We start from the raw sequence: 20,358 nt of genomic DNA, 5'->3' as shown, positions 1-20,358 counted from the left end.
TTTATTCACAATTTACATGTTTAAATGTGTTAATTATCTAAAGAATTAGAAAAGCCCCCCCCCCCCCACAACACAGACATATTGGCATTTAAAGAAGGAATGCTGGTGTTTACAAAAATAAGACATGCTGCTCTTGAACTATCATTTAAACATAGACGGTCTTACTGGTTTATTTCACAGCCACTACGTTGCGTTGTGCTCTAGACATCCACAAATATTGACTGCCCGACAGGATGAGCTGATATTACATTCAGGGTGTATTCACACACTGAGACTGTTGACAGACGGGTGTCTGCGTACATACATGTACTTCACACATTGATGTCTGAACCTGGCTGTCATTAACAGCCTGTCACTGAGCTGTAGTCACTGAAGTCTTTTTGTTATTTCCCCCGAACGACTCAATGCCGTTCTCACCCTCACTTCCCTCTGGTCTCCCGTCAGGTAGTGTCCTTGGTGGATTGCGTGTCTGGAGAACTGTCTTCTAATACAAGCAGCAAGACAACTTAACTTTCAGGTAAAAACGTTTTTTTTGCTTTTAGTTGTTGTTTGGTTGTTATGAAAAACTGTAAACTCTTGGGCTTTGGTAGCTCCAGGTGGAGACCAACTGAAATATTTTTAGTCTGAACCAGCAATCAGCAGTAAAAAAATGTTTTTGATTTTATCTCTGTCAGCTCTTTCTTTTCCCACAGCCATTTCACACAATATACATCTAGCTGCAACTGTTGTACTGCATTCATCTACGCAACTTACATGCTGGCTTTCCACATGCTCTACAGCCTCTTCATCCGATCTTCAGAGCAACAGTCCTTCTCACCATGTCCAACCAGCTCAAGGAAAATCCCCATGAAGGGGCCTATATGTCCCTGATGAGAGGCTTTAGGGAGCTGGACCTCCGTGGCCCCTGTATTCCCAGTGACCTGCTGCTGACTGGAGACCATGCTTTTCCTTTAGCAATGAACAGCAAAGGCCAGGTCCTGATGGCAGCCTCTCTGTATGGCCGTGGGAGGATTGTGGTCCTGGGTCATGAGAGCTACCTGACCACCTTTCCTGCTCTGGTAGAGAACGCTCTGACCTGGCTGAGAGGAGATGGATCCGACAACGTGTCTGTGGGCGTCCACAAACACGTCAAGGGAGTCTCTGATAACCTCAGCAAATCCAGCTTCCAAGTCACAGTTGTTGGGGCCTTCAGTGAGAACCGGGAGGTTGGTGTGTACGTGACGGACGCCTACAGCGTCGGTGCAGACGTGGAGGACCTGGTGGCTTTTCTGAAAGGTGGAGGAGGAGTGCTGATAGCAGGGCAGGCGTGGAACTGGTCTGAAACACACTCTAAGGAGAACACACTGCTTCAGTTTGAAGGGAATAAGGTTTCTGGTGTGGCTGGGATCTACTTCTCTGACCATCGTGGTGAGGCAGAGTGCCTGCCTGTCTACCCACAGATCCCCTCCTCCTGGATGGCCGTAGTGTGAGTGTATAATGTACTTTTCATTTATTGCAACTTTTAATCCAAAAACCTCTCCACATATTTGGTCCTCCAGTTTACGATCGTAATAACACTATTGAAAATATGTTTAGTATATAATATAACAAATACAATATATAATAATTACATTATAATGTAATTACTTTTATAATAATATACTGACTGTTTGTCAGAATGTGTTTGTGGTTTAGACCAGGTTAGATTCTGGCCATGTTTTTCATGAATGTCAAATATCCGATAAAAACAGCACTATTCCAAAAAACAACTGTACTAAAAGTAAATATAATGCATCGCATATGGTTGTTCCTACTGTTATTTATTTGACTTTCATAGAGACACGAAATCAACCCATGAAAATGTTTTGATTATGAAAGAAAAAAGATGAAAATTGATACACGTAATTATAGAGACTCACCCACATAGTTGGTGTCTATCTTTCTCTTTCCTCTTTCGAATACAGGCTCGGAAAGGATTTTGAGGATGACTTGCAGTTCTTACTCCATGGGGTTTCAGACTTTGACCTCCAAGGTGGAATTCTAGCTTCTGAGGTTCTGGTCCACGGCCCGCTAGCCTTTCCCATCGGGACCACGCCCTCTGGACAAGCATTCCTGGCAGGAAGCTACTATGGGCAGGGACGAGTCATTGTGGTCTCACATGAAGGGCTTATTGGACGAGAGGTAGAGTTTACATCAGACTCACTCAATGTAGAATGTTTGCCTTCATAAGTTAAATAATAAAAATATGTTAATGTAGACTATAAAACAAGGTAGATAGTATGACAGTAATTATGATTACTCTGCCTATTTATATGATTTCATATTAACCTGCTGTTGGATGTTTCTAGTGTGCTACATCATGAGATGTGTGCTGATCTGCCTTTCTTGTAATAACTTCCTTTATCGCAGAAACTGGCTCCATTTTGGAAAAATGCTCTTCATTGGCTGGATGAAGGACGACAGGGGGTCGTTGGTGTCCAGCCAAATATCTCCCCCAATGTTCTCAGCAAGTCAGGGTTGAAGTGTGAGAAGACAAACTTCAGAAAAGACCTGAGCGTATTTGTGGTTAAAGCATACAGCGATGATCATATGGAGGAAATCCGCCACTTTGTGGCAGAGGGAGGCGGCCTGCTGATCGGTGGACACGCCTGGTACTGGGCACAGTCAAACCCTGGGAAAAACGAAATAACAGATTTCTCAGGTATGAGAGTGCACCGCCAAGATACAGGAAAGTTTGCTGTCTGGGTGCCTGCAGTGGTGGCAAGCACGATGACTATGGGTTGTGTTATGAAGTAGTTTACATCATGTTGTGTGATCGCATCCAAAGTCTTGGCCAGTCTTCATAGAGAGGGGAGAGATGCGATACTTTTTCACGATGGGGATAATGGTTCACTTTTTCAGACAGTTTCACCATGAAGGCAATTCATAGTATTGCATCTTGTTGTACGCATACAAAAGTACCACTAATAGTAGTTAGAGAATTTGAAACTTAGCTTAGCTTCTCACCTCTGCAGTGCTGGATTGTTGGTTTCGGAAAGTTACAGAACTTGTAGGCACAGTCCCTCAGAGTATACTGGTGCCATTCAGAGGCAACCAGCCGAATGACCACTGGAGTTCGTCATTGCAAAAGAAAGATGCCAAATGCAGGAGAGCAGGTGCTGCCCGGATAATTTGAATGGTTTAATGGAAGAAGAGTACATTTGCAGAGAGGCCAAAGTGCTGGGCAGCAGGAGGGTTGAAGCACTGGGCAATCAAAAATAAACTGTTGAGTGCTGGCTCAAGCCCAGGCCCAGATAATATGAATCTTAAAGCCAAAAGCCCACAGCAGCAGACCAACCACAAGAAGCCAGTGTAACCTGCTGCTTCAAATGACTGCTGGTGGTTTGTGCAAAACTCCTGTATATATACAGCAGCCACCCAAAGCAGGGTAATTAATCATATGAATTACAGCTGGTGAGGAAGTCTGGCAAGCACTAAGGACATCATGAGTCTAAAATGACTAGACTTTTAAAATACAAAAAAAGAAAATATCCAGAGACAGAAAAAGGTGTTTTGATGTCCACAAAGAGAACATATTTTTCATTAATAGGCCACTTTGCTTTTTATATGTAACAGGCCTGCATACACTTCAATCTAAACATTCTGCTAACCCACCCAGTCCCACAATAAGTTCATCAAATCGTGTTTGCTGGAATGTCTTTCAGGGAACAAGATCCTGAACGCAATGGGCTTGAGCTTGTTGGGGAAAACCGTCAGTGGAGGTTTACACAAGGCCCCCGTGCCAAGCAAGGCCATCAAAGACTCCTACCACTTTCGCCACCTCCTGCACCGCTTCGCCAGTCATGTATCTCACGGTGTGGAGCTTGACAAGCACGAGGAGGAGAACCTCAAAAGGCTGGGCACAGACTGCGTCACCTACTTGCACATGAAGGCTCATGACTGCCCCTCTTATAAGCAGGTGGTGTCCACCCTCACTGACATTGTGATGAAGGCGGGCATGCCTCAGGTGAGTTGGTAAAAATGAAATGAAAGCTTTCTAAATTCATTCCAGTTGAGCAGTGCAAAGCTGACATCCATCCAGATGTATTACAACAACATCTTTGGTAATTTTCTTTCAAGGTGTGTGACAGCTGTCCTGTGAAGAATGGCAAAGACCACCTACTCCTCAGTGTGGGGGCAGAGGTGTATAAGGTTTGCCCAGATCCTGATGCCCTGCTGCCCTACCTCATAAAGGATAACCCCTTGATGCCAGTCGTCTACAACCACAGAATCAAGATTAATGTCAACACAGAAGGTGAGACCTTGTTGTTGTGGACAAATATGCGAACTGTTCCAAAAACAAGTTACAACATACATGCAGAATGAGCACACTTGCAATACTTAGGTAGTATCCAAATGATTCTTGTAACCTAACAGTGGGTGTTGACCACACACTGCACCACAAGTCCTGTTGAATATAAGTATGTGTGTGTTTGTGTGTGTCAACAGGATTTGAGTGGATCAGTACAGGGCTCTTCCTGTCACCTGGTATGAAGACCTACGTTGCCATGCCAGCAGAGATTGTCAACAAAGACTGGAAGGTGCTGTACACAAATTAAGTTTTGTTGGTGGTGTTAATGTTGTGCCCCCAGTCGAGGTCCAGCCCACTCCTTGCATGCCCCTGTCCCTGTCCAGTGTGCGAAATACCCAGTGGAAATCTTGGGAACACATGCACACACTAGTAAGCTTTGCAAGTGACAAAAAATTGTCTTATGATTTTAGTGAACCCCTGTAATTTTGTTATTGAGACTTGCAGGGAGTCTGAAGTGTCAATCAAGGGGCCTTGGGGGTCCGAGCCCCCCCCCCGCCTATATTTCGCACACTGCCCCTGTCTCCAGCAACATTTCCCCACCCCAGTTCAACATACATTAATGCCCTCAACCACTAATGGTCCAGCTCATCCCTCCCCCAACATCTAACATCTAACAAAACCAAACCCCCATGGCTGCTGCGAAATTAAGTGAAGGAAACCACTTTTTGTCTTTAAATGCACTGCAGTCATTACCATTACCATTTCCATCTTTCCAGCATTTCATCCATTTATTTATATTATCAACTACTGGTAACAATCAGTAACACACATTCTTCCTCAGATCCAGATAGGCTGTCAAACAGACCAACTGAACACCGGAGAATTGAAGAGAGCGCCATGTGTTCACGAGCGATTCCCTGTAACCTCAGAGATGATGCAGGTGTGGAACCTGTGGGGGGGACTAATCTACCTGGTGGCTCCACCCAAAACAAAGGTGGAGGGGGTAGAGGTCATAGTGCAGATGGCTGTACCTGCGCCTTACTATAAATCCGGTGAGTCTGTGGTGGGTAACACACTGGTATTGGTCTGCTGATGTGTAAATCCTCATGGGGTAAATGGCAAATGTGTCGGTATATTGTTTATTAACTAACAAGGAGCACTCTAATAATGATATGGGTTTCAAATGGTTTATTGCATGATGGAACGAGAGCGTTAGATTTAAGAAGCGGAAAGGGGTCGTGGGATGAAGGGATGTAGGGATGTAGGGATGGGGGTCGAGGGATGAAGGGTAAGCGATGGGGGTTCAGGGATGAAGGGATGTAGGGTAAGGGATGAGGGTCAAGGGATGTAGGGTAACGGATGGGGGTCGAGGGATGAAGGGTAAGGGATGAAAGGGTATAGGGAAGAAGAAACAAGGAGGGTAGAGGGGGTCGTGGAAAGTTTGGAGGGGAGTGATGAGGGACCAGTGGCTGGTGGGATCGGGGGGAGTGGAGACTCTTGATTGGGGGCCGTCTCTTCCGAAGGTCTGGTGATGCAGAGTCCCCAAGAGACAGCTTCATTAAGACAGGTGGGCGTTCTGATGTTGTTCAGGTTGGAGCAGATGTAGGAGAGGTACGCGGGGGAAGAACAAAGGCCAAGCATCTTAATGATATGTTCGGGGATTCTTTGACTTGAAGCCGTGCAGGCGGCTTCGATGCGGAAGGAATGGCCCGAGTAACACTTGGGGAGTATTCCGGATCTGGATAAGATATGGTGAAAGTGGTGGTGAAACCAGGACCGTGTGGCCCCTTTGGACTTAGGTATAAGTCTAGTCGGAAGAGGTAGATGGGCTGAGGTGGACCGGATTGTTTGGTCTTGCTGCGTTTGAGGTGATAGACGATGGTGTTTGGAGGATGGATGGAGATATTGGACATGGTGGCATGTCGTGACGGATAGAGTTCAGAGTTTGAGTCAGTGAACTGAAGCCGAAGAAAGCCAGCAAGAACATGGACTCTAATACTTTGTCTGTGAAGGGAGACAGATAGCCTGAGAGGAGTGTACGGATGCAGCGGCTAAGGAGGTCTGAAGTGAGGGGCACACGTTTAGGTATAGGGTGTGATTCAGCTTTACGGAGACCTTTGAGTAGCATAGCGATGTGTGAGTGGGTTGAGGCTGGACATGGAGCCCCTAAGGACAGTTTCGTGAGATAGTTAATTCCGCTTATGTAGACCCGTATGGTGGAAGACTTGATCTTAAGGAGGGAATTGGCAAATGTAATGAAGTTCGTGAGGGTAAGGATGTCGAGTGATGGGAATGGAAGGCTGAGGGAGGTGTGGAAAGCTTTGAAGCTATTCCATCCGGTGAGGTATGATGAGAGTGTTCGAGGGGCAATGCTGTGGAGGATGGTATCTTGAGAGGCGGACCGGTGGCAATCATCTGAATTTCTGGAACGAGAAACGGGAAAGTGAATCGGCGATGGAGTTTTTGTGACCTGGGATGCGGGAGGCTTGGATGATGAACTGGTGCTGGGCTGAAACCAAGGTGAATGAATAGCATTATATCTAGACAATGTGACCGTCCTTTATTAATGATGTCCATGACAGCGCTGTTGTCTGAGTACATAGTGAAGGTCTTTTTGAGCCATTCATGCCCCCAAAAAATGGCTAATGGGATACATTTCGGAGATCGTGGAAGAAGGAGTGAGGGATGAGAATTCGGATGGCCATTTGGCTGTGAACATAGACGCCGCCAAAGCCGATAGAGGGTGCTACGTCTTCGAAAAGCTGGATGTCTTCCAGCTTGGTGATGTGGTCATTATAGAAGAAGGAGATGCCGTTCCAAGAGGACAGAAACTGGTGCAACAGTTTTAGCTCCGTTTTGTATGCTTTGACAATTGTGACGTGGTTGTGGAGATTTGCAGCGGAGATCAACTAATTGAGATAATTACACAGGCTGTAACAAGGGGTTTTGGCCAGTGACTCTGTCCAGGATTCCTGCTGTTGGAGCGGTCTGAGCAGCTGAGGTAGCCGGTCTCATGTTGGAAGATGCAAAGTTGGCCGAGGAAGTTGGGGCAGGAAAGGGAGGAGCGAGGAAAAAGGAAAGGATGCTGGGATGAAGGGATGCATGTGCTTGGGATCGTAGTGAAGACTGGGTAAACGAGACTGCTGGGTGAGATGTCCCTTGGGCAGTGAAAGTTTGTAGGGGGTGCAATATGACCCTCAGTCCAACAGAGGCTTTTCTGTTGGACTGAAGGAAGGGATTTTGCGCTGGGTGAGTGCGTTCTTCAGTTGGGAGACTGTCCACTTGGAAATGTGGGATGTATAGGGACTGTCGGAAGGCGAGGGACCGACGACTTCGGAGATGTCCGAGGATAGATGTCGGGAGCCGCGAGGAACGTGGATGGCTGTTCGCAGTCGAGGTTGCTGGCGGCAAAGGATGGTGGGAGGAGGTGGGATATCCGGGACTTCAGATGTTAGCTAATCTTCTTAGAAAGGAGTCATTGTTGGAAGGAGTGAGAAATACCTCCAGGTCAATGTTGCAAGGTAAGCGGTTGAGTTTTTTTGTTTTTGCTCGGGAATCACACGTTATGTGAAAACTGAGTCAAAGAGGAAGTGAACAGGTTCGTTGTGTTTAAATACATTGTACGGAGGAAATGAGCTGTGTTCGGGGTGTGGTCTTTGTACCAGAACTAAGTCTCTAAAACTAAATTTTATGCTGGGACAATTCAAGTGAATTAACTTCAGTTTACCAGTTGTCCATTAAAATGAATGAAAGCATACCTCAAACCAAAAACTTACAAAATAATTGTGTGTAATAATACATTTCTAGAAACAGATTTTCAAATACATCCATCCCCTTCTTCTTTTCAGGCGTGACAACAGCTGCTGAATGGACGTTGCTGCGCACATCTCCCTCACCTTGGGCAGAGTTAGAGTTTGAAAACATCATCCTCACTGTGCCATCAGACGCCATTCGGAGCCTGGATCAGCCTGATAAGTTGGCGGCCCATTGGGATGAGATTATGAGGGCCATCGCTGACCTGGCTGCCAAACCACACAAATTTCCTCGCAAAGAACGATTTGTAGCGGATGTGCAGATATCCCATGGTTAGTTCACTGTATGCCTTATTTTGTTTTTGCTTTGTCCAGGAAAGATGAAGCCTGTCCCAAATCACGCTGGGTGAGAGGCAGGTTACTTCATGGACAGATCCACAGTCCATCACAGAACTAAGAGAAAGAGACAGACAACCACTCATATTCACACTTAAGGGAACCTGCGTGTCCATGTTAAATTACAACATAGTCAATAAAATTACAAAAATTTAATTAAAGTAATATACAGTACTACAATATTTAGGTAGTAATGTGTATTACCATAGATATGGAGCCCTAAAGATGTTTGTTTTTCTGTTTTTTCTCTGTCCAGGTTGGATGCATGCCGGTTATCCCATCATGGCACAGAAGGCCTCAGCATCTAATCTGGTCAGCTTTGATAGGTTTAGGACTAAAGGCCTGTGGGGGCCCATCCATGAACTGGGACACAACCAACAGAGAGGCTGCTGGGAGTTCCCATCACACACCACAGAGTGCACATGCAACCTGTGGTCAGTGTATGTGCATGAAGAGGTGCTGGGGATCAACAGAGCAAAGGTGGAGTAAATTAGATTTATTGGTTTGATAAAACAGCTGAGACCGATAGCTAGAAGAGCCTGGTCTCAATATGTGTTGTGACATCACAAAACACAATCAATCTCAAGAAAAGTACATGGCTTTTCACTTGGATTACATTTGTTTTGTTCAACGCAGGCTCATCCAAATATGACTTTAGAAAATCGAAAAAGTCGAGCAGAGGTCTTTGTGAAGGGGGGCAGGAAACTCAGCAGCTGGTCAATGTGGGTGGCCCTGGAGACATACATGCAGGTGAGAGAGAAATACCTTTTATTCAACTCTGTAAAGAACATATGTCACACAGGAGTCAGTACACACAATTGCACACCTTCAAAGCCACAAGCTGCAATTCTGGATTCCAACCTTTTATTTGTCAAATCTTAATTTAATTTGTAAGAAGGTACTTGAGGCCAAATGGACCCAGTGAGACATCAAACAAAAATGTTGGATGAAAAGATGAAGAGACAACAATGCTGTTTTTCCAGGTTTTCCTTTACCTCTGTCTCCTTCCCTGCAGCTTCAGGAACACTTTGGCTGGGATGCCTTCAAGAAGGTGTTTGCTGCCTACCACAAGATGTCCAACTTTCCAAAGGACAACGACGGAAAGATGAACCTGTATGCTGTGACTTTCTCCCAGACTGTGGGGAGGAACCTGTCTGCATTCTTTAAGGCCTGGGGCTGGCCCATAGAAACAGCCACTGAGGAGAAGCTCTCCAATCTGCCTCCATGGAAGGACCACCCCATGGTCAAATATGACTAAACTTCTGCTGATTAAAGTGCAGCTCGATGGGTTCAATGAGGACCAAATGTATTACATTGAGTATTTAGTGGGTAATTTAATTAACTGACTCTCTTTTCTTCTTTTCTTGTTGTATTCCTTCCACATTTATTTCAATATTTAAAAAAACTGAACGTGAGTTACATAGTTAACCAAATATATTCAGCTTTTATATTCAGCAGCTCCATTTGAAAAAAAACAACATGTTTCATTTGTTTAATATTTGCTATACTTATATACTTATTTTGAAGATGAGTTAGAAAACCTGCGAAACACTTTGTTATCTGTTGGAACTGCAGCATTAATACCTCTGCTTTTCTTCAACTCTCACATGCAACCACTTCATATCTGCTTCACTCCACCTGTCTTAAGTCCTTAGCACTAGCACTGTAACCGGTGCTGTACACAAGTTATTATAAACGAGTTATAGGGAGAAATATACAACATTCGGATAGCTAATGCACTGCGCTCATAGGCGGTTTCAGCTGATAACGCCCACCTTACACCTCTATCAGCTGTTGTTTGGCGCTGTGCGTTCCCTCCATTGCAGACTTCATTTAGAGAACCTTTAAAGTCATTTATAGGAAGAACAAAAATGTTTCTATTTTAGGGTCATAATAACAGTGATTCACGTTGAGATATGTGGATGTTTCTTGGGTGAATTAGTAAACTACATCTTTCATTTGCTCTAATGCTTCTGCTTGTTATTGCACAGTATATTCATGCTTTATAAGATCACCTGTCACATATGTAATAAATATAATAAACATTTAATGCACCCCTCTGCTACTTGTTTTTATTCATCCCTTTGTCTTTGAATGAGAAGAGAACAAAAGGATGAATGATTGAAGAACATACGGTCAAATACATCGTATTCACATATGGAACTAGATATGTGGATTGTACAACATGGAAGTAATATAGATGACAGTTTTTGTGGTTTAATGTAAAAATGTAATTGCAAATTCACCTGAACAATTACTTTTATTGTTCACTCTAATTTTGTCAGTTGTTGTAAAACAGCTCCCCTAGCGGTTGAAGGGAGAACTGCTGTGGAATTTTTACTCCACCCAAAAATAATGTGGTAGAGAGATTGCCCAATTGTGGCTACACCATTCTGACCATATAGTTTAAGGAATTTACCCAAATGTATCTCTGCAATTGTTGATTGATTATTGCAGCAGGCGTAAAGTAAGAATAAGAGGATATCTATATTCTTGAAGATAGGGCCTGCTTACACAGACAAACTTATCCTTAAATATAATAGCATATATTCTTAACAATATTTGCAAACATGATCTTATCTTGTAATGACAAGCTTGTTTTCTTGACATCACAATATGTCCTAATATGTATATTTTTTGATTGTTATTAATTAAAACTGTTCTCGTGATTACAGAATATTTATTTTTGTTAATTCAGAATAATAATGAGTAATCTGAATAATAATCAAATGTATCAAGGGTGGGCCAAGTGCTTGTTCAGCTGTGCACTAATGATCAGGAGCCCATTCCTTGTTTGTAGTACAATAGACTACATTCTGTGCTCCGAGACAGGAAGAGCAGGTTTTTCAGGGGAATTTATTTGTGTGCAAATTGCTTCCAGCCGTGACAGCAATGCTGGTATTGTTTTCACCTTGCGAGTCTGCATGAGTGTGTGTGTGTGTGTGTGTGTGTGTGTGTGTGTGTGTGTGTGTGTGTGTGTGTGCCAATCTTTGGGTCAACACCACCACAGAGTACCTTTGTCAGGTGTTTGTGGGCAGATTTGTAACCATGCAGTCATGAAACTTTACAGGTGGGTAGTTGAGATTAAAATGAACGTCAAATTGGAGGATGGGTGTGGTCCAAGCAAGGGCGACAAACTCACACACTTTACACACCTGACCTGGTGTGATATCTGAAGATTGTCTCTCTTCTTGTTATGAGTGTTTTATGCACTTTCACTGTGCGTAACACAGACCCATACAGAAGAAGAAATGCTGCTGGTGGGAAGAAAAAAGTGAGGTATTGAGGAGGTGACAACCATTCTGACAAGTTAACTTGAGGGAGGAATGTGCCAAAGTATATTTCCACTGTATCCTTTGACAGATTTAGAGGTTTTTGAATCTCGTAATCTGTTTAAATTGGCAGAGGATAAGGAAATACAGTGAGTCCTGTTCCCATTGTAACCAAGTCTGGGAAGTAGATCGAGCCTGAAAGTGTTCCCACAAAGCAAGCAAACATCTGCAGTATTGTATCTAAAGCTGAATGAAAGCTATCTGTTTTGAAAGTTAATATATAACCTTTACAATTTGGCTCATAAACTAAGTTATGTGTTTACTCGATGCTTTGAGCGCTGGGTTCATACCTGAACTCGATGCAAATGCAGCACCTGTGTTGCTTTTGTGGCAAAACCATTAATGCGACCATTAGAAGTGTGTGATGGTGTTGAGTAGACACAGTTAATGTGGTGTTATTACAATCTCAGTGTCTACATATATTGACTTTGGCTCATGTGTAAGCTTTGAGCTAAAACAAACAGAGCGTTGGCAGAAAGGTGTTGTCCATTCTGTCCAGTGACGTGCGATCTCTCCTAATCCTGCTACAGCCGATAGGTTGTTCGGACTGAAGTCCCTCCTCATACTGTCTTTATCTTTTTCCTGCTATTGTTCTCATTCATATTGTTTCCTCTCTACTGTACGGAAGTGTTCCTGGAGGATTGCCTGACAGTGTTTGAATACAAGCAGAAAGCTAATTTAACTTTCAGGTATAAACGTAACTTTCTGCTTCATGTTGTTTTAGTTTGTGATGAGCGTTTTGGTAATCCATACTTTTATACTAAATCATTTTTTTTGTCTCTGAAGCTGAAGTTGCAGATTTATATTAAGTTGTTTTAACTTTATTGTTTCATGATGTGCAAAATAAACAGTACGCCATCTGTTTTTAATCTCTGCAGCTCTCTCTCTCTTCTCACACAGGAAAGTCAGACGGACTCAACATCCTGACTACAGCACAGCATCTGACTCAGCACAGCTTTATTTTGCCATTAATCTGATCTTCAGAGCATCGATCCTTCTCACCATGTCCAACCAGCCCATTGAAAATCCCCATGAAGGGGCCTATATGTCCCTGATGAGAGGCTTTAGGGAGCTGGACCTCCGTGGCCCCTGTATTCCCAGTGACCTGGTGCTGACTGGAGACCACGCTTTTCCTTTAGCAATGAACAGCAAAGGCCAGGTCCTGATGGCAGCCTCTCTGTATGGCCGTGGGAGGATTGTGGTCCTGGGTCATGAGAGCTACCTGACCACCTTTCCTGCTCTGGTAGAGAACGCTCTGACCTGGCTGAGAGGAGATGGATCCGACAACGTGTCTGTGGGCGTCCACAAACACGTCAAGGGAGTCTCTGATAACCTCAGCAAATCCAGCTTCCAAGTCACAGTTGTTGGGGCCTTCAGTGAGAACCGGGAGGTTGGTGTGTACGTGACGGACGCCTACAGCGTCGGTGCAGACGTGAAGGACCTGGTGGCTTTTCTGAAAGCTGGAGGAGGAGTGCTGATAGCAGGGCAGGCGTGGAGCTGGGCTGAAACACACCCTAAGGAGAACACGCTGCTTCAGTTTGAAGGGAATAAGGTTTCTGGTGTGGCTGGGATCTACTTCTCTGAGCATCAGGGTGAGGCAGAGTGCCTGCCTGTCTACCCACAGATCCCCTCCTCCTGGATGGCCGTAGTGTGAGTGCTTGCTTCTTTTTCTTTGCACATTTGAACAGGTGAAATGGCAGGTTTCCCATGAATCTCTAAAGTCCAGACATTTGGTTCAATTAAGAACTTGAATATAACAAAACAAGACAATGAGATTCAACAACCATGCTAACAGCTCCTTGTGGCTCGATTTAGGTATACAGGTGCTAAATGTTACATCAGCATGATAACATGTTCACAAAGTTTAGTGGGTATAACACTAAACACAAAGTAGGCTACAGTCGTGAAGTCATTAGGATTGACAATAGCCTTGACAATGAGCCCTCATATGAAGGAGACTCCGTAGCTCATATTAGCATCTTGTTTTACGGCTAAGTAAGAAATATGGTGCCATGTTTACCAAAGATTATCAGTATGGAAATGAATAATACAGAGGTGGGAGGTGGTTCTTTCATTTTACTACTTTTGTGGTATTTTGTTACTGTTTAATTTGAGTAAGTGAGATAATGAGTATGTGAACTGTGTAGCGATTTGAAAGGGCAGACACAAAACAAATACTAGGTAGGTGATTGGATGAACCATCTGTCAATCAAACTCTTGCTGAAGTCAGTCAGGAGAAGAGCAAAAACATCTTTCCAATAGAGAAAAGCCTTCAGTGCCGGTATTTGCTCTTTTTTCTGTAAAGAAATACTCTCCAATTCTGATATATCTGATGCTAATGCAGCATATATACGCAAATTTCTTTAGGGCATTGTTGTTAAGAACGAAAAAATGGCGCCTCTCCCCGTAGTCTTGCACACCTAAACCACGGCTGTCGCTGCCAGTAGCTCCTCACAGGACGCTGATTGGTCAGTGTAAGTTGCTCGCCGTACACAAACGCATTACTTGCCTGACAAAGATGGATTCTCTCATATGTGATCCCGCAATCCTCGTAAGATTTTGCGACATTGTGAGAATCTCTCTTCTTCCCCTTTTCAAATACAGAATCGGTAAGGATTTTGAGGACGATTTGGAGTTCTTACTCCAGGGGGTGTCAGAGTTTGACCTCCAGAATGGGGTGGTAGCGTCTGAGGTTCTGGTCCACGGCCCGCTAGCCTTTCCTATTGGTACCACCGAGGATGGACGAGCCTTCTTGGCAGGAGCCTACTATGGGCAGGGACGGGTTGTTGTGATCACGCATGAAGGACTCCTAAGACGAGAGGTAGCGTCTGAATTAGTAAATATTGTTTTCTTTTAAATTTAAACCAAAAATATGGTGGCTACTGAATGGTTTGAGTATGAAAGGTCACATGCTATGGCCTTGGCAGTCACTAGATATCAGTGAAAGCACTCAAAGAGTGAAGGGAAATAAGAGTGTCCCTCCAGAGGAAACTTTAAACACCTTAAAACAACATTTATTTTGGGTTTTCCTTTAATTTATCACCCATCTGTGTATTATACTATAATACATACTATTATAATATGATAATTTTGGTAAAATAACTAAATGGGAATGTCTGTTTTAGGCTGATCAAGTTAATTAAAAACACAACAAATCAATTGAGTATTGCAATAAAGCAAAAATTGGTTGTTTCTGGCTATTTTTAGTGTGCTAAATAATTAGACGTTTTTAATCCACCAAATGTTTGTTTTTTATGTGATTGATAAACTACCGTCTTTCTTGAATAAACCTTCATCACAGACACTGGCTCCATTTTGGAACAATGCCATTCATTGGTTGGACGAAGGCCGGAATGGGGTCGTTGGCGTAGTTCCAGATCTTGACGAAGCTTTTAACCTCTTCAGCAAGTCAGGGTTTAACTGTGAGAAAACAAACTTAAGGGAGGACCTGAGTGTATTTGTGTGCACGGCGTATAGCGATGAGCATGTGGAGGAAATCCAAGACTTTGTGGCAGAGGGAGGCGGCCTGCTGATTGGTGGACACGCCTGGTACTGGGCTCAGACTCACCATAGGCAAAACCCACTGACGGATTTCTCAGGTACGATGATGTGCCACAAGAGTTTTAATGCTGCTGATTTCAATATGATATCAATATAACGCATTTATTTATTTTATTTGTAAGGGACCATGTATACAATTTCAAAATAAAGGCAGAGGCAGTAATGATCTTTACATATGAATGAATATGCACACGGGCTAAACAAGCTCAGCAGCTAGAGGAAGAGAAACAGACAGCTGAACTAAAATGAATCACCGGATTAAAACCTGGCAGACCAGACACTGGTGAAAGCACATCTAAAGAAAAGAACGTAGACTATTGTTTTATGAGATGACAGACCTGCATAAACATGGCCGTCAAACAGGTTTATTGTCTTTCAGGAAACAAGATCCTGAACAAAATGGGCTTGAGCCTGCTGGAGAACATAATCTGGGAAGGTTGCTTCAAGGCCCCCGTGCCCAGCCAGGCCATCAGAGACACCTACCACTTCCGCCACCTTTTACACCGCTTCGCTGGTCATGTCACCGAGGGGAAGGAACTCACTGAGCACGAGGAGGAATACCTTAAAAAGCTGGGTTGGGACTGTGCAAACTACCTGAACATGAAGGCTCATTACTGCTCCTCCTACACACAGGTGGTGTCCTCACTCACCGACATCATAAAGAAGTCGGGCATGCCACAGGTGGGGAGTGGATGACTTAATATTCTGTGATTATTAGTTTGTGGGAAAGGAGAACGGTCCTTTTTGTTTCTGCTTTTTGTACGATATATAAGATATAGTAAATACACCGGTATGAATTTGCCTCCCAGTATGAATTTTGACGATACAGAAGTGCCCAGAGATGCACCTATTGGTTGGACCGGTTTTTCTGTCGGTCCCCTTTAAACACGCTGCCAAATTATATTTTTACGAATTGTATCTTCTTCACTCACGCTCCACATGTGTCGGTGAGTGAAGAAGACATACAGTACAATTCACAACTGCAATTACAAAATAAGCCTAGGAGGAAGAACCTTGAAGACACATGGAACAACTAACAAAATCAGACACTTATTATATTGAAATTCATTCCCAGGCATGCTGAGTTATCACAGTAAGAGCTAAACAGCTACGGTCAATGGAGGTTGAGTTGACTTGCATGGTGCGTTCATGCTCTACTCAGAAAAAAATACTATTGGGGCGAAGGTAAATTATGACACTATTATGATGTGTTCAAATGTAATCTTGTAAAATGAAGTTTTTGGCTAGAAACTTGAATAAATTCAGTTGTGTGAAGGAGATGTTTTTACAGTAATAAAAAATAGATATTAGAGAGGCAACTATGTCCTGTTTAACTTCCTCTAAAGCAATACAAATACAATCATGTATTTCCTCTTTTGAAATCACTCTTGTCCAAATAATTGTACAAAAGGAACAGTACTACCAATAAGACCATATTATGTCTTCATAGGGTCTGATGTGGTTTTCTTTGTTGCTCTTACTGTGACACTGCATCCTCTGTTATAACATACTTCATTTATTTTCCAGGTGTGTGACAGCTGTCCTGTGAAGAGTCCCAAAGACCACCTACTCCTCAGTGTGGGGGCAGAGGTGTATAAGGTTTGCCCAGATCCTGATGCCCTGCTGCCCTACCTCATCAAGGATAACCCCTTGATGCCAGTCGTCTACAACCACCGAATCAAGATTAATGCTAACACAGCAGGTCAGACCTCATTGTCGTGGCCGAATGCGTGACGGAAATATAAATACAACTGGGATTGTTGTTTGACGTCATTTGTGTCCACAACTGCATATATCTATTGCAGTAATCTTTGTGCTTTGCGTTGCATTAATATACAGATCTTGTGTGTATCTGTGTATGTGTGTCAGGAGAGGAGGAGTGGATCAGTACAGGTCTGTACCTCTCTCCTGGTATGAAGACCTTCGTGGCCACACCAGCAGAGATTGTCAACAAGGGATGGGAGGTGAAGTTCACAAAATCAAATCAGAGTTATCAAACGTCATTGATTAACCAATCAAGCCAATCACTATTACATATCCTACCCATCTACCCAGCCTTCCTTCCTTCCTTCCTTCCTTCATTTGAGCCATACATGTAACTCTATAACAAAATATACTGCACTTTTCATTCATAAAGCAGCAGCACATATTCCATGTCTCTCTCAGATCCAGATCGGTTGTCAAACAGACCACCTGGATGCCGAAGAATTGAAGAGAGCACCGTGTGTTCACGAGCGGTTTCCTGTTTCCTCGGAGATGATGCAGGTGTGGAACCTGTGGGGGGGGCTCATCTACCTGGTGGCTCCACCCAACACACAAGTGGAGGGGTTAGAGGTCATAGTGCAGATGGCTGTACCTGTGCCATACTATAAATCTGGTGAGCCTGTGTGGTGATTGACACTGTTGTACATATACATCAATATAAGAATTCTAATACGATGATTAGCATTTAAAAGCAGAGGGACCAACGAATTCCACTTGCCACTCCTGATTAGGGTATTGACAGAGTGCTGATCAGCCGTCCTCTGGTCGTGGGTGGAAATGTGCAACAGCGTTGCTTGGCCGTTTTTCAGGTACTACTGCAGCAGCAGCAGCAGCAGACAAAGGCCTGGATTGAGGAAACACTAACCTCCTGCCCAAGCGTATCAAAAGAAGAGGTTGAATGCTCTTGGCGCAATAGAAAGGAGAGAGGCTGGTGAAGGAGCTGGGAAGGGAGTTGTGTCCGTGGATGTGGGAGTCAGGGTGAAGATGCAACAGAGGATGGTCTTCAGCCCCTGGTTGGGTGAAACCGGGTGAAAACTTGAGGACAAGCTGCCCCAAGGAAATGTAAAATGGAGGCACTGTAAAAGATGCATGATGAGCAGGATGAGCGGTGCCTGGTGGGTGACTCAGCAGAGCAGACAGACATCCAGTGCGTTAGCCTCGGGGTTTACATAGATGCCGTAAGCTGGAGCTTTAGCTGCTTTTGCTAGCTGGGTGTCCATGAAGCTTTCGTCAGCACCAGAAGTTGACATCATGGGAGGCTTGTCTGGAAAGAGCAGCTAAACCTGGTGCAGGGGGTGAGAGGGGACTTCTGGGTTGAAGGCTTTCAAGTTCAAGTTTATTTAATTATCACACGGTTAGGCTGAAGTAATCTCAGTACAGATCAGTGCTAACATAAAGGACATAAGTGCCAAAAGAAAAAACGTCTGGGGGATAAGTGAGGGTGGGGCTTGTAGCATTGCTTTGCCAGTATGGTGACTAAAGGTACATATATGGATATTTACTAAAGGCATAATGACATAAAATCAAACTCACATATGAATACACATATACCTCTTTCTTCTCTTCAGGCGTGACCACGGCATCTGATTGGTCATTGCTGCGCACAGCTCCTTCACCGTGGGCAGAGCTGGAGTTTGACAACATCATCCTCACTGTGCCATCAGACGTCGTTCGAAGCCTGGATCGCCCTGATGAGTTGGCGGCATTCTGGGATAACATCATGAGGAACATCGCTGATCTTGCTGCCAAACCCCACAAATTTCCTCGGAAGGAACGTTTTGTAACCGACGTGCAGATTTCCTATGGCAAGTATACTCGGTGAAAATGTCCTGTGTCTTTTACTTTGCTTTCTTTGGAGGCTCTTCTATGGCGTAGAGTAACCACACATGTCAACCTGCTCCATCCAGGTTGGATGCATGCTGGTTATCCCATCATGACACACCAGTCCACAGCAGCTGAGCTGGTCAGCGTTGACTATGTTAAGACTAAAGGCCTGTGGGGGCCCATCCATGAACTGGGACACAACCAACAGAGAGGCTGCTGGGAGTTCCCATCACACACCACAGAGTGCACATGCAACCTGTGGTCAGTGTATGTGCATGAAGAGGTGCTGGGGATCAACAGAGCAAAGGTGGAGTAAATTAGATTTATTGGTTTGATAAAACAGCTGAGACCGAAGAGCCTGGTCTCAATATGTGTTGTGACATCACAAAACACAATCAATCCCAAGAAAAGTACATGGCTTTTCACTTGGATTACATTTGTTTTGTTCAACGCAGGCTCATCCAAATATGACTTTAGAAAATCGAAAAAGTCGAGCAGAGGAGTATGTGAAGGAGGGCAGGAAACTCAGCAGCTGGGAAATGTGGGTGGCCCTGGAGACATACATGCAGGTGAGAGACTATTACTGTGAATCACATCCAGTAGAGAAGATGTGCATGTAAACAGAATTGCACCCCTTCAAATGCAGATGAGCCCTCTATGTTGTCAGAGTGGGCTTTAATAAAGCCACATTTAGATGATATAAAAAATCCGATTCACATTTTCCTTTACCTCTGTCTCCTTCCATGCAGCTCCAGGAACAGTTTGGCTGGGATGCCTTCAAGAAGGTGTTTGCTGCCTACCACAAGATGACCAACTTTCCAAAGGACAACAGTGGAAAGATGAACCTGTATGCTGTGACTTTCTCCCAGACTGTGGGGAGGAACCTGTCTGCATTCTTTAAGGCCTGGGGCTGGCCCATAAAAACAGCCACTGAGGAAAAGATCTCCAATCTGCCTCCATGGAAGGACCACCCCATGGTCAAATATGACTGAACTTCTGCTGATTGAAGGTGTAGAGGGAGGAAATGCAGATTTTTGTTTTAGCGTCATAATAACATTATAAGGTCGGAGATATTTGCTTTTAACTACACGTTTGCATGACGCTACCTTGCGTATCCTGCATCCGTTTGGACCGTTGGTTGTGCACGTCATCAGAAATGAACGTAACAGGAACACCTGGTTAAAAAACAAGTATATCCCCAGCCTTTATTCTTTCAGGCATGTGTAGATGTTTCTTGTGTGTGTGAATTAATAAGCTGCTTCTTCCCCTGGAACATAATTTGCTTTATTACCCAATCTTAATATCATACAGTTACAGTAAGTCAGTCAGGCTTTTTAAGATGTTTTTAATTTCATTACATAATATTTGCCTTTAATGCCTGTCAATGGAAAATGAACTAATAAACATCTAATCTGTTGTACCTTGCAGTTGTTGTAAACAGCTCCCCTACTGGTTGATT

The 20,358-nt window shown here is 43.9% G+C and overlaps 2 protein-coding genes across 4 annotated transcripts in view; both read left to right on the top strand.

Annotated features, from left to right (window-relative positions):
• LOC137869472 (TRPM8 channel-associated factor homolog) overlaps positions 1–10,473 on the top strand; it is a 15,255-nt gene extending 4,782 nt beyond the window's left edge. For 2 of the 3 annotated variants that reach the window (XM_068706889.1, XM_068706881.1), the window contains exons 2-13: positions 445–517; positions 780–1,465; positions 1,944–2,160; positions 2,389–2,680; positions 3,684–3,985; positions 4,099–4,273; positions 4,468–4,559; positions 5,112–5,322; positions 8,119–8,355; positions 8,675–8,898; positions 9,055–9,168; positions 9,434–10,473. In XM_068706889.1, the coding sequence (XP_068562990.1) occupies positions 819–1,465; positions 1,944–2,160; positions 2,389–2,680; positions 3,684–3,985; positions 4,099–4,273; positions 4,468–4,559; positions 5,112–5,322; positions 8,119–8,355; positions 8,675–8,898; positions 9,055–9,168; positions 9,434–9,676 (2,754 nt within the window). In that variant the 5' untranslated portion in view covers positions 445–517; positions 780–818 and the 3' untranslated portion in view covers positions 9,677–10,473. The remainder of the gene's footprint in view (positions 1–444; positions 518–779; positions 1,466–1,943; positions 2,161–2,388; positions 2,681–3,683; positions 3,986–4,098; positions 4,274–4,467; positions 4,560–5,111; positions 5,323–8,118; positions 8,356–8,674; positions 8,899–9,054; positions 9,169–9,433) is intronic. The other variant, XM_068706895.1, reaches the window with a different exon arrangement.
• A 1,895-nt stretch (positions 10,474–12,368) lies between these two features.
• LOC137869463 (TRPM8 channel-associated factor homolog) lies at positions 12,369–20,316 on the top strand. The gene is made up of 12 exons (XM_068706872.1): positions 12,369–12,439; positions 12,651–13,400; positions 14,355–14,571; positions 15,052–15,349; positions 15,691–15,992; positions 16,839–17,013; positions 17,181–17,275; positions 17,478–17,688; positions 18,644–18,880; positions 18,983–19,206; positions 19,355–19,468; positions 19,649–20,316. Exons 2-12 carry the CDS (start codon positions 12,754–12,756, stop codon positions 19,889–19,891), a joined length of 2,763 nt encoding a protein of 920 aa, XP_068562973.1. The 5' UTR covers positions 12,369–12,439; positions 12,651–12,753; the 3' UTR covers positions 19,892–20,316.
• Positions 20,317–20,358: the final 42 nt, after the last annotated feature.

The sequence above is a fragment of the Cebidichthys violaceus genome, unplaced genomic scaffold (assembly GCF_023349555.1).
Source record: "Cebidichthys violaceus isolate CVI_PGR_0920_01 unplaced genomic scaffold, fCebVio1.0.p SCAF_1, whole genome shotgun sequence".
In the NCBI taxonomy this organism is placed as follows: Eukaryota; Metazoa; Chordata; class Actinopteri; order Perciformes; family Stichaeidae; genus Cebidichthys; species Cebidichthys violaceus.
This window is presented reverse-complemented; position numbering and strand designations above follow the sequence as displayed.